The 14222-nt window shown below is 42.0% G+C and overlaps 1 protein-coding gene across 1 annotated transcript; it reads right to left on the bottom strand.

Annotated features, from left to right (window-relative positions):
- Nucleotides 1–187: 187 nt before the first annotated feature.
- Nucleotides 188–14189, bottom strand: lrrc66 (leucine rich repeat containing 66). The gene is made up of 7 exons (XM_087836077.1): nt 13763–14189; nt 11240–11409; nt 10691–11024; nt 5498–10603; nt 4748–5086; nt 3117–4342; nt 188–2741 (listed from the first exon to the last, which is right to left on the bottom strand). The coding sequence occupies exons 1-7, from the start codon at nt 14187–14189 to the stop codon at nt 414–416; spliced, it is 9930 nt and encodes a 3309-aa protein (XP_087692203.1). The 3' UTR covers nt 188–413.
- Nucleotides 14190–14222: the final 33 nt, after the last annotated feature.

Raw genomic sequence — 14222 nt, 5'->3', positions numbered from 1 at the left:
ATTATTTGCTAAAATGTTCAATTAGAGATACAAAAATAATCTAAATTATTTCATGATTTAGTCTTTAACATCACTGAATTTAGGTTTTTATACACAAATTTGAGCCATCACACTGGACTTCCTTCAGAAGTCAGAAATTCTGTTCATGAATGCAAGTAAATAACTCATTTGGCATCTTATTTTGCAGAAATAAGTCAAACGTGAAAGATAAGCATGGTGCATCGATAAAGACTGCATTTAAGTGCTCTGTGGCAGCCCTAGCCAATGAATGATTATAGCTTACATTTCATTCCAAAGTCACACATAATATACAATTCACAATATTTTTGACATTCACAGGATAACTTAAGCTCAGAGAATCATGCCTATCATCTGGGTGGCTTTTTAAGTGTTTAGCATGAATTGACTTGTCATTAAACATGACTGATGTTTGAAGTGTTTAAATAGATTGGTGGGTATTCTGGTGTAAGCGAAGAAGCAACAGGTTCCTCTGTGTTTTGTCTCTGTTGCTGATAGGTTCTATTTCCTTCCGAGCCGTGTTTCTTATTGTCCTGTGGAGATCTCCATGTAAGCCCAACGGCCTCCTCTGGCGGTAGTGTTACAGGAATAGGAGGTGGGGCAACTTGTGGTGGTTTGATGTCATGGCTCCTGTAGCGGGGAAGATCATACAACAAATCTGTAGCTCTTCTCTCATCTGGTGAAGCAGAGGGGAGATGTAATCGTGGCAGGGGTTTGATGTCCGGCTCAGACTTGCGATAATAAACACCGGTGTCAACTTGTGGACTGTGGTCATCAACTGTAGGAGATCCATCCCCACTGAAATCCACCGTGTCCCACATTTTTCTCTCTGATGACATGACTTTTAGGGCACTGAGGCCTTTTCTTTCCTTCCTATCAGAGAGCAAAAGAGGGCTTGGATTCTCATATGTGGTGTTGGGTGAGTTGTAAAGCCTGTGAAGAGCACCTCCGGATGCAGAAGAAGTACTATTGGCACTAATGGGTGAGAATTTATGTGTTGGCTTTACATCTGATTTCCAACTGTCTTGCTTTATTTTAAAGTCACTTTTGATGCTGGAGGAGTACAGCTGGGGAAGTTCTGGTTTTGCAGGTGAAGCCTGCTGTGGAGGTGTTGTATTCAGACCTGTCTTTAGTGCTGGTGTAGAGATTTTAGACAGATGATGACCAACACCAGTCCATTTTATCTCTGGTGGTATATCTGCATTTGCATTGTGTCTTTGTTCAGTCCTTCTCCTTACTTCATCCTCAAAGCTCAGACTGGATACTCTCTTTGGAGCAAGTGATGAATTTCTGTCTTTTTCACTTTCCTGTGCAACATTTACCATTTGGCTCTTGCCACTGGGGGAGAAAGAACTATCAGATAGCGATGAAGTTTTCATAATTGAACGCTTATAGATTGGAAAGTCAACATATGTCATGCCTGGAGGAGCTCTGTTTTCTGTTATCTCATCTTCACTGCTGCTGCTGCTGGAAGAGGAATCAGAGGGTTTCACATGTTTGTTTTCAGGATTCAGAGAAGGGGAGTCTGGCAGAGGTGATGAGGGCAATTTGGATGGTTGAGAACTCGGTGATGTGATTTTAAGGCGCTTTCTAAATTGGGAGACACCAAGATTCATTGTGGCCCATCGTGACTGGAGCTCAGAGTTTATCTCTGGTGTTGTGCTGACGTTGTCTTTTCGATTTTCCCTCAACTCATCTGTTATAACAACATACTTTTCTAATGTAATATTGGAATCTTTCTTTGAAATGTGAGGAAGCTTAAACAATGTAGAAGTTGGAGAGCCTAAGTTGGTAGCCATTTTAACAGGCTGGTCTGTAGTCCGACCTTCACTCTCATCACTGCTGGAGGAGGACTTAGGTGAACGTGTCTTGATATCCAGACGCTTTTTGACATAGGGGATAGTGCTGAGGCCCATTTCGGGCAATCTTGAATCTGGTTTAACTGCAACTGGGCGGTTTCTTAAATCTTCCATCCCCTCCTCATGTGAGGTGCTTGATGTGTAAATAGGATCATGACGTTTGGTTTGAGATTGTTGAAACCCCGTTGAGCCCAAACTCTGCTTCTTTGCCTGGCCCCTTTTTTCATCTTCACTGTCACTACTTGAAGATGACTCAGAAGCTGATGATACTGATTTGATGTCTGCAGTATGATGAACATATTGGGTTTTTGTGTAAAGCAAATCAGTTTCTTGCCTTGGACTATATATATCTGCTTGTTTGTGTTTCTTTATGTGTTTCGTTGTTTCCTCCTCACTGTCACTGCTAGAAGATGTGTCCGACTCTACAGGTGGTGCTTTGATATCTAGGCGCCGCTTAACTCGAGGAAGGTGTAGAAGATCAGTGGTAGGCCACTTTGCATTTGGATCAGGACTCTTTGTTTGAGATTCTCTGAATGTGCGGGGTGGAATGCCAAATTTTCCTGGAACCTGCTGCACTTTGTGGCCTGCTTCATCATCACTTTCACTACTAGAAGATGAACTAGAGGCTGATGAAGGTTCTTTGATATCTGAATCTTTCTTGATACTCCTGGGACGCTCAGGAGGAACGGCAGGCCTTCGAATATTATCCTCTTGATTTATTTTTTGAGATGACCTGTTTGGAACAATTGCCATATTTATACCTCCTTGCTCCTGTTTCTTTATGTGTTTCGTTGTTTCCTCCTCACTGTCACTGCTAGAAGATGTGTCAGAATCTACTGATGGTGCTTTGATATCTAGGCGCCGCTTAACTCGAGGAAGGTGTTGAAGATCAATGGTAGGCCACTTTGCATTTGGATCAGGACTCTTTGTTTGAGATTCTCTGAATGGGCGAGATGCAATACCCAACTTCCCTGGACTCTGCTGCACTCTGGGACCTGTTTCATCATCACTTTCACTACTAGAAGATGAACTAGACGCTGATGAAGGTTCTTTGATATCTGAATCTTTCTTGATACTCCTGGGACGCTCAGGAGGAATGGCAGGTTTTCTTATGTCATGCTCACGACTGGCTTTTTGAGATGACCGATTTGGAAGAATTGGAATATGTACAGCTCCATGGTCTTGTTTCTTTACTGTTTCCTCCTCACTGTCACTGCTAGAAGATGTGTCCGTATCTACAAATGATGCTTTGATATCTAGGCGCCGCTTAACTCGAGGAAGGTGTAGAAAATCAATGGTAGGCCACTTTGCATTTGGATCAGGATTCTTTGTTTGAGATTCTCTGAATGTGCGGGGTGGAATGCCCAACTTTCCTGGAACCTGCTGCACTTTGTGGCCTGCTTCATCATCACTTTCACTACTAGAAGATGAACTAGACGCTGATGAAGGTTCTTTGATATCTGAATCTTTCTTGATACTCCTGGGACGCTCAGGAGGAATGGCAGGCCTTCGAATATTATCCTCTTGATTTATTTTTTGAGATGACCTGTTTGGAACAATTGGCATATATATACCTCCTTCCTCCTGTTTCTTTATGTGTTTTGTTGTTTCCTCCTCACTGTCACTGCTAGAAGATGTGTCAGAACCTACTGATGGTGCTTTGATATCTAGGCGCCGCTTAACTCGAGGAAGGTGCAGAAGATCAATGGTAGGCCACTTTGCATTTGGATCAGGACTCTTTGTTTGAGATTCTTTGAATGGGCGAGATGCAATACCCAACTTCCCTGGACTCTGCTGCACTCTGGGACCTGTTTCATCATCACTTTCACTACTAGAAGATGAACTAGACGCTGATGAAGGTTCTTTGATATCTGAATCTTTCTTGATACTCCTGGGACGCTCAGGAGGAATGGCAGGTTTTCTTATGTCATGCTCACGACTGGCTTTTTGAGATGACCGATTTGGAAGAATTGGAATATGTACAGCTCCATGGTCTTGTTTCTTTACTGTTTCCTCCTCACTGTCACTGCTAGAAGATGTGTCCGAATCTACAGATGATGCTTTGATATCTAGGCGCCGCTTAACTCGAGGAAGGTGTAGAAGATCAATGGTAGGCCACTTTGCATTTGGATCAGGACTCTTTGTTTGAGATTCTCTGAATGTGCGGGGTGGAATGCCCAACTTTCCTGGAACCTGCTGCACTTTGTGGCCTGCTTCATCATCACTTTCACTACTAGAAGATGAACTAGAGGCTGATGAAGGTTCTTTGATATCTGAATCTTTCTTGATACTCCTGGGATGCTCAGGAGGAATGGCAGGCCTTCGAATATTATCCTCTTGATTTATTTTTTGAGATGACCTGTTTGGAACAATTGGCATATATATACCTCCTTGCTCCTGTTTCTTTATGTGTTTTGTTGTTTCCTCCTCACTGTCACTGCTAGAAGATGTGTCAGAACCTACTGATGGTGCTTTGATATCTAGGCGCCGCTTAACTCGAGGAAGGTGTAGAAGATCAATGGTAGGCCACTTTGCATTTGGATCGGGACTCTTTGTTTGAGATTCTTTGAATGGGCGAGATGCAATACCCAACTTCCTTGGACTCTGCTGCACTCTGGGACCTGTTTCATCATCACTTTCACTACTAGAAGATGAACTAGAGGCTGATGAAGGTTCTTTGATATCTGAATCTTTCTTGATACTCCTGGGACGCTCAGGAGGAATGGCAGGCCTTCGAATATTATCCTCTTGATTTATTTTTTGAGATGACCTGTTTGGAACAATTGGCATATATATACCTCCTTGCTCCTGTTTCTTTATGTGTTTTGTTGTTTCCTCCTCACTGTCACTGCTAGAAGATGTGTCAGAATCTACAGATGATGCTTTGATATCTAGGCGCCGCTTAACTCGAGGAAGGTGTAGAAGATCAATGGTAGGCCACTTTGCATTTGGATCAGGACTCTTTGTTTGAGATTCTTTGAATGGGCGGGGTGGAATGCCCAACTTTCCTGGAACCTGCTGCACTTTGTGGCCTGCTTCATCATCACTTTCACTACTAGAAGATGAACTAGAGGCTGATGAAGGTTCTTTGATATCTGAATCTTTCTTGATACTCCTGGGACGCTCAGGAGGAATGGCTGGCCTTCGAATATTATCCTCTTGATTTATTTTTTGAGATGACCTGTTTGGAACAATTGGCATATATATGCCTCCTTGCTCCTGTTTCTTTATGTGTTTCGTTATTTCCTCCTCACTGTCACTGCTAGAAGATGTGTCAGAACCTACTGATGGTGCTTTGATATCTAGGCGGCGCTTAACATGAGGAATGTGTTGAAGATCAATGGTAGACCACTTTGCATTTGGATCGGGACTCTTTGTTTGAGATTCTTTGAATGGGCGAGATGCAATACCCAACTTCCTTGGACTCTGCTGCACTCTGGGACCTGTTTCATCATCACTTTCACTACTAGAAGATGAACTAGAGGCTGATGAAGGTTCTTTGATATCTGAATCTTTCTTGATACTCCTGGGACGCTCAGGAGGAATGGCAGGCCTTCGAATATTATCCTCTTGATTTATTTTTTGAGATGACCTGTTTGGAACAATTGGCATATATATACCTCCTTGCTCCTGTTTCTTTATGTGTTTTGTTGTTTCCTCCTCACTGTCACTGCTAGAAGATGTGTCAGAATCTACAGATGATGCTTTGATATCTAGGCGCCGCTTAACTCGAGGAAGGTGTAGAAGATCAATGGTAGGCCACTTTGCATTTGGATCAGGACTCTTTGTTTGAGATTCTTTGAATGGGCGGGGTGGAATGCCCAACTTTCCTGGAACCTGCTGCACTTTGTGGCCTGCTTCATCATCACTTTCACTACTAGAAGATGAACTAGAGGCTGATGAAGGTTCTTTGATATCTGAATCTTTCTTGATACTCCTGGGACGCTCAGGAGGAATGGCTGGCCTTCGAATATTATCCTCTTGATTTATTTTTTGAGATGACCTGTTTGGAACAATTGGCATATATATGCCTCCTTGCTCCTGTTTCTTTATGTGTTTCGTTATTTCCTCCTCACTGTCACTGCTAGAAGATGTGTCAGAACCTACTGATGGTGCTTTGATATCTAGGCGCCGCTTAACTCGAGGAAGGTGCAGAAGATCAATGGTAGGCCACTTTGCATTTGGATCAGGACTCTTTGTTTGAGATTCTTTGAATGGGCGAGATGCAATACCCAACTTCCCTGGACTCTGCTGCACTCTGGGACCTGTTTCATCATCACTTTCACTACTAGAAGATGAACTAGACGCTGATGAAGGTTCTTTGATATCTGAATCTTTCTTGATACTCCTGGGACGCTCAGGAGGAATGGCAGGTTTTCTTATGTCATGCTCACGACTGGCTTTTTGAGATGACCGATTTGGAAGAATTGGAATATGTACAGCTCCATGGTCTTGTTTCTTTACTGTTTCCTCCTCACTGTCACTGCTAGAAGATGTGTCCGAATCTACAGATGATGCTTTGATATCTAGGCGCCGCTTAACTCGAGGAAGGTGTAGAAGATCAATGGTAGGCCACTTTGCATTTGGATCAGGACTCTTTGTTTGAGATTCTCTGAATGTGCGGGGTGGAATGCCCAACTTTCCTGGAACCTGCTGCACTTTGTGGCCTGCTTCATCATCACTTTCACTACTAGAAGATGAACTAGAGGCTGATGAAGGTTCTTTGATATCTGAATCTTTCTTGATACTCCTGGGATGCTCAGGAGGAATGGCAGGCCTTCGAATATTATCCTCTTGATTTATTTTTTGAGATGACCTGTTTGGAACAATTGGCATATATATACCTCCTTGCTCCTGTTTCTTTATGTGTTTTGTTGTTTCCTCCTCACTGTCACTGCTAGAAGATGTGTCAGAACCTACTGATGGTGCTTTGATATCTAGGCGCCGCTTAACTCGAGGAAGGTGTAGAAGATCAATGGTAGGCCACTTTGCATTTGGATCGGGACTCTTTGTTTGAGATTCTTTGAATGGGCGAGATGCAATACCCAACTTCCTTGGACTCTGCTGCACTCTGGGACCTGTTTCATCATCACTTTCACTACTAGAAGATGAACTAGAGGCTGATGAAGGTTCTTTGATATCTGAATCTTTCTTGATACTCCTGGGACGCTCAGGAGGAATGGCAGGCCTTCGAATATTATCCTCTTGATTTATTTTTTGAGATGACCTGTTTGGAACAATTGGCATATATATACCTCCTTGCTCCTGTTTCTTTATGTGTTTTGTTGTTTCCTCCTCACTGTCACTGCTAGAAGATGTGTCAGAATCTACAGATGATGCTTTGATATCTAGGCGCCGCTTAACTCGAGGAAGGTGTAGAAGATCAATGGTAGGCCACTTTGCATTTGGATCAGGACTCTTTGTTTGAGATTCTTTGAATGGGCGGGGTGGAATGCCCAACTTTCCTGGAACCTGCTGCACTTTGTGGCCTGCTTCATCATCACTTTCACTACTAGAAGATGAACTAGAGGCTGATGAAGGTTCTTTGATATCTGAATCTTTCTTGATACTCCTGGGACGCTCAGGAGGAATGGCTGGCCTTCGAATATTATCCTCTTGATTTATTTTTTGAGATGACCTGTTTGGAACAATTGGCATATATATGCCTCCTTGCTCCTGTTTCTTTATGTGTTTCGTTATTTCCTCCTCACTGTCACTGCTAGAAGATGTGTCAGAACCTACTGATGGTGCTTTGATATCTAGGCGGCGCTTAACATGAGGAATGTGTTGAAGATCAATGGTAGACCACTTTGCATTTGGATCAGGATTCTTTGTTTGAGATTCTCTGAATGGGCGGGGTGGAATGCCCAACTTCCCTGGACTCTGCTGCACTTTGTGGCTTGCTTCATCATCACTTTCACTACTAGAAGATGAACTAGAGGCTGATGAAAGTTCTTTGGCATCTGAATCTTTCTTGATACTCCTGGGACGCTCAGGAGGAATGGCAGGCCTTCGAATATTATCCTCTTGATTTATTTTTTGAGATGACCTGTTTGGAACAATTGGCATATATATGCCTCCTTGCTCCTGTTTCTTTATGTGTTTTGTTATTTCCTCCTCACTGTCACTGCTAGAAGATGTGTCAGAACCTACTGATGGTGCTTTGATATCTAGGCGGCGTTTAACATGAGGAATGTGTTGAAGATCAATGGTAGGCCACTTTGCATTTGGATCAGGATTCTTTGTTTGAGATTCTCTGAATGGGCGGGGTGGAATGCCCAACTTCCCCGGACTCTGCTGCACTTTGTGGCCTGCTTCATCATCACTTTCACTACTGGAAGATGAACTAGAGGCTGATGAAGGTTCTTTGATATCTGAATCTTTCTTGATACTCCTGGGACGCTCAGGAGGAATGGCTGGCCTTCGAATATTATCCTCTTGATTTATTTTTTGAGATGACCTATTTGGAACAATTGGCATATATATGCCTCCTTGCTCCTGTTTCTTTATGTGTTTCGTTGTTTCCTCCTCACTTTCACTGCTAGAAGTTGTGTCAGAACCTACTGCTACTGATACTGCTTTGATATCTAGGCGCCGCTTAACTCGAGGAAGGTGTAGAAGATCAATGGTAGGCCACTTTGCATTTGGATCAGGACTCTTTGTTTGAGATTCTCTGAATGGGCGGGTTGGAATGCCCAACTTCCTCGGACTCTGCTGCACTTTGTGGCCTGCTTCATCATCACTTTCACTACTAGAAGATGAACTAGAGGCTGATGAAGGTTCTTTGATATCTGAATCCTTCTTCATACTCCTGGGACGCTCAGGAGGAATGGCAGGCCTTCGAATATTATCCTCTTGATTTATTTTTTGAGATGACCTGTTTGGAACAATTGGCATATATATGCCTCCTTGCTCCTGTTTCTTTATGTGTTTCGTTATTTCCTCCTCACTGTCACTGCTAGAAGACGTTTCAGAACCTACTGATGGTGCTTTGATATCTAGGCGGCGCTTAACACGAGGAATGTGTTGAAGATCAATGGTAGGCCACTTTGCATTTGGATCAGGATTCTTTGTTTGAGATTCTTTGAATGGGCGGGGTGGAATGCCCAACTTTCCTGGAACCTGCTGCACTTTGTGGCCTGCTTCATCATCACTTTCACTACTAGAAGATGAACTAGACGCTGATGAAGGTTCTTTGATATCTGAATCTTTCTTGATACTCCTGGGACGCTCAGGAGGAATGGCTGGCCTTCGAATATTATCCTCTTGATTTATTTTTTGAGATGACCTATTTGGAACAATTGGCATATATATACCTCCTTGCTCCTGTTTCTTTATGTGTTTCGTTGTTTCCTCCTCACTTTCACTGCTAGAAGTTGTGTCAGAACCTACTGCTACTGATGATACTTTGATATCTAGGCGCCGCTTAATGTGAGGAATGTGTAGAAGATCAATGGTAGGCCACTTTGCATTTGGATCAGGACTCATTGTTTGAGATTCTTTGAATGTGCGGGGTGGAATGCCCAACTTCCCCGGACTCTGTTGCACTTTGTGGCCTGCTTCATCATCACTTTCACTACTAGAAGATGAACTAGAGGCTGATGAAGGTTCTTTGATATCTGAATCTTTCTTGATACTCCTGGGACGCTCAGGAGAAACAGAATCACTAAATTCAAATAGTTCTTCATTCTCCTCTAAATAACCAGGGTCTATTGTGTGTGGTGACCATGGCTCAGAGGTAAATCCAGGCATTTTACTTTTGCCTTCTAGTGATCTTAGTGGCACCTCTTCTTTTGTAAGTATTGAGAAATCAGTTTTCTGTTGAAAAGGGTCCTTTGTCACCTTAGGAGCCTTGGTCATTGTGTGGTGCTCTTTGAATTCTTTTTCAGATAGTGAAGAATCTGAGCTTGAAGAAGATAGGCTTCTCTTTTCCTCTAGCTCAATAGGATCTGGGATGGGTTCAAACTCCATGTTGTGCCTATGTCCAGCAGTAGTGTGATCTCTGCCATCATTTAGTCTACCCTCTGAATGGCTCTGATGTGAGCTACTTTCATTTCCTGAATCTTCAGGAGTATGTTTAATATTCTGAGCCTCACTAACTTCACAATCAATCACTACATCATTATTGATGCTTTCTGGATTGCCACTGGCTACAGTATCATAATACTGTACGTTGCCATCTTCTCTGTAGTTTACAGTGGTAAATGTAACTCTCCTTTCCCTGTGATGTCCTGTCCTTTCTAGTTCCTCTCCAGTGGAAAAGGCCTCATTGTCATATTGTGTTTGTTCCACAGAGACTGCAGAGTTAGTTTCACGGGACCGTGTATTGATGTTCTTTTCGGTGACTCTTTTCCAAAGAACATCAATACACGGTCTTGCAAGGACTCCAAGGATAAAGGCAATTAGAAATGTGATGAAAATAGATAGACACACAGCCAGTGCCAAGTCAGACTGAGTAACTGCTCCAGCTCCTTGACTTGTCCCATTACGTACACTCTTTGTGGGGCCTGCTTGGATTATGTATTGGCTGGTTTCAGACAAACTTCTAGGTTTTCTTCTTGCAGCACCTATTTTACTGATTTGGAGGTTAAAAACAGACACAACCTGTTTTTCTTTAGACACACACACATACAGTCCCGTGTCACTCTCTGTGATGTCACTGATGAGCAGACCACCATCAGGCTGGTTCACAGACGCTTGACCATTGGGCGTCCACCACACTAAGTCTGGAAAAGATCACATTGATATGCAGTATTATCAGTTTAAATTGCTAAATATGCATTAAGCATTTTTCCATCATTTTGATGTATTACCTTCTGCTGAACAGGACAGCAGTATCTCGGAGCCCCTGTGGACTGTCACATCCTGATGGAGCTCTGGGATGTTACCAGTACTGAGGCAGTTCAGGTCATCATCCTGCAGCTGAAGCAGATCTCTGCCTGAGAGGGTGGATGGAGAAGCACACATGATGCTCCAGACCTGCAGGCCTCTGCTGCTGTCAAAGGCTATCCGCCGTCTTAGACTGTGCATCCTGCAGTCACACTGCCACCTGTTTCCAAGCAGCCTAACTTCTGTTCCAATGTTTTGCAGGGTGAGGTACATTAAAGGATGGATGCTGGTCAACATGTTGAAGCTCAGATCTAGGACCTTTGAGGGCAATATAATATTTATGATGAGTTTGACTGGCAAAACAAATTGCATCTTAGATATTGACATTATCAGTTAATTAGAGTAGGCATCAAGGTTTTAACTCTAGCTTTTGAACAGATATCTGAAAAACAATCACCTGTATTTACACAAAAAGGCCCCAAAATACAAAAACAAACAACAAAAAAACAAACAAACAAAAACAACGGTCTTACTTTGAGCTGTGGTAAATCCTGAAACATCTGTGGATGGAGACTTGTGACGAGGTTATGTTGTAAGTGTAACTCTTTCAGGTGCTGAAGATGGCTAAGTTCTCCCAGTCGTAGAGTTGAGATCCTGTTGAAAGACAGTTGCAGAACCTCCAAGGATTCAATACCCTCCAGCCCTGAATGACAGAAAATCAGAGTTGCATTTAGAGATTACTGGGTAGCTCCCATAGAGAGCAAGACATGTATTCTGTATTCCAGGTTTTCAGTAATAATAACAAGTTTGTCTGGCTCTTGTCCTCTCTGGATCCTCGCTTGCAGGTCTGCCATATTAACACGGCTGACATTATATAATATGAAACATAAGCCTCAATCAGTGTGGAGCTCATCAATGAAAAACAAAATCAAATTGTTTTGTTTTCACAGTGAATAGTGTTACAATATGTCTATTTATGGCCATTTTCTGCTGGCTCCTCCTTTTCAGTAGAGACAATCTCCCCGAGACTGCTCTGCTGAGGAAAAGCACTGTGGATCTGTGCTTCATTAGAGAGGCACTGAAGGTTTTGTGATCTGAATACCAAATAGAACAGGGTCTATGATTGTCAACAGAGCTCTTGCTAAGTAAATAGGCGGTCTATACATTCCTTTAAAAGACTTATAGTGAATGGTTTCCTTTGAAACACTCACATGTTCAACCAAGGAGAAAGAGGAGAAACATGACAATGCCCAGGAAAAGTGGCATTGTGTGATTCACAACATTCCACAATTTCATTGTACATGTACAATGACACTAAAGGGCTGTTCTGTTGTATTCTATTTCCACCGTTTTAGGGAAATGTCGATTAACAACTGTGACTGGTTGGAGGCTGTACAGTGGAACTACGTGCGGTGGTTTATTTCTGCCTGGAGCAAAGTACTAAAGATAAAGCATATCAGTGGGGTGGTTTGTTTATATGAAAAGAACAGTAACTGACATGCATAAATCTCACAGATTACACTATGGACTTTGAGGTAAACCCACCTGAACATGGTGGCAAGGTGGACCAATCTTTCCAGTGTGACTCATGGACATTTCTCAATGACATTCCATGAGGAAATTAAAGGTGTGCCTTTAAGGAGTGTGCAACTTTACCATTATATATTATTACCTAATATTAATGATAACAATAAGTTATGGCCTAATTAACTAGTGTGAACAAATTGTCTCGTAATTTGGAAGTCAAAACACTTTTTGATGTTTACAAGAGACTTGCATGACTAGTTCCATACTGAAGGTTAAATTTAATATGTCAGTTTTTCTACCACCTGTTTATGTTCCACCCAAGATAACAGTCAGTCATAGTCATGTAACCTACCTCAAAATGTACTGGGTGTGGTTTATGAATACTATGTATTATTGTTATATCGCTGCAATTTGCAAGACCAGTATGTTAGGATGGGTTGCTACTCATATTGGCTGAGAATTGTGCTGATATTAATGTCTAAGATTTTGTGATTGTAGTTTGTAGGATTATTAAATTCTGCAGTATGTGCAAGTTCAATAGAATTGTAAAGTACAGTAAGTATATTTACTAAAGCACTGTAATGAAGAACAGTTTTCAGGCAGTTTTACTTTTGCTTGAGTCAACCTTCTTCTCTTTATACTTAGATTTCATTACATTTTTGTGGGAAATGTTACACTTGTAGTGGATTTTTATAAACAAATGGTTGACACATTAAAGGAAAATCTTTAACCTTTGATCCTACTGTAAAACGAAAAGTGGCTTCTTACTCTGGGAGACGTATTTTGCTTACATGGTTTGATTCCCCTTACTGGGAAGGTTTTCTCAAGAGAGTGATCTCTTTCAGGATGATAATATCAACAAAAAATGTGCATTATGGACGCAAAATGACACATGAATATTAAATGGATGTTAACTAAACTAAACACCAAACAATTCTGGAGCAACAGTGTTAGAAAGCATGTGCTGCTATCATCATTTGGACACCAAATGATATGATGGATTTAAAAGTAATGATTTTTCATCCTTCCAATAGATACTTGTCGAATCAATGCTAAACACGTATATATTTTTTGTCCTTACTAAGAAGCTGTCTTGAGTTTTACAGCAAAAATTAGCTGCAAACTTAAACTGCTGCTAATGTTATGCACGATCTATTCGTGCTAAATTGTACTTTTTATAATTTTTTTCCAGTTCTTTCTTATTACAGCAGTTTAAATATTTTCCCTTTGGTGAGATGAAAGTTTGATGAAAATTCACCAGAAAACACAATTCTTCTATAGAAGATGAGTATTGTTGAACCACCAGGAAACACTGCACTGTATATATAATGCTAAGTGATATTGAAATCTTTTAAAACACCAGCAGATTCACCTGACAGTGAAATTACTTTTAAATGAAATTAATTACATTTTTCAGGTTTTCAGTTAGTGCTGACTGGTAGCAGTTTTTATCCGTGTGAAAATGTGTATGTTTATGTTCTTTGACAGTGTTTTATTTATTAGTTTATAACCATATAACACTGACTCACCCTCTGGGAGTTGGCGTAGCTGATTCATCTCAACAGAGAGCAGCTGCAGGGTGGGGGCCCAAGATACACATTTCTGTCTGGTCCAAGGTCTTGAGCGATATTTATCTCTAAGATGTTGACCACCGAGGTTTCTTCCAGTGCACAGGGACAAACGTGTGATACTGTTGTTTCCCAGCCACACACTCCTGAGGTTATAACGTGGCTGGTGAAATGTTACAGATTTGAGGAGGTTATGAGAAAAGTCCAGCTCCGTGACAGAGTCCTGGATGTGCTGGGGCACCGAGGAAAGGCCAGCTGAGGAACAGTTCAACAGGAAAGCACTCTGACAGGTGCAGGACTGCAGACATGCAGGTGAGGAAGAGGAGCAGAAAAGCGAAGACACAAGGACTAACACAGCGGCCAAAAATGGCCCCTGCGGTGCTGCCATCACAAGCTGCCCTGAGAGTACAGATTGTCACAT

Source organism: Neolamprologus brichardi, chromosome 23, assembly GCF_056152115.1.
Source record: "Neolamprologus brichardi isolate AB-2024 chromosome 23, ASM5615211v1, whole genome shotgun sequence".
Classification (NCBI taxonomy): domain Eukaryota; kingdom Metazoa; phylum Chordata; class Actinopteri; order Cichliformes; family Cichlidae; genus Neolamprologus; species Neolamprologus brichardi.
The sequence above is the reverse complement of the archived record's forward strand: the minus strand, read 5'-3'. Positions and strand labels throughout refer to the sequence as shown.

Coding starts and splice junctions, on each gene's coding strand:
- lrrc66 (XM_087836077.1), bottom strand. CDS start 14,189: ATGGCAGCACCGCAGGGGCCATTTTTGGCCGCTGTGTTAGTCCTTGTG. Junction 11,025..11,239: donor AGGATTTACCACAGCTCAAA/GTAAGACCGTTG, acceptor TTGCCCTCAAAG/GTCCTAGATCTGAGCTTCAA. Junction 5,087..5,497: donor AAAGAAACAGGAGCAAGGAG/GTATATATATGC, acceptor AGGAGCAAGGAG/GCATATATATGCCAATTGTT.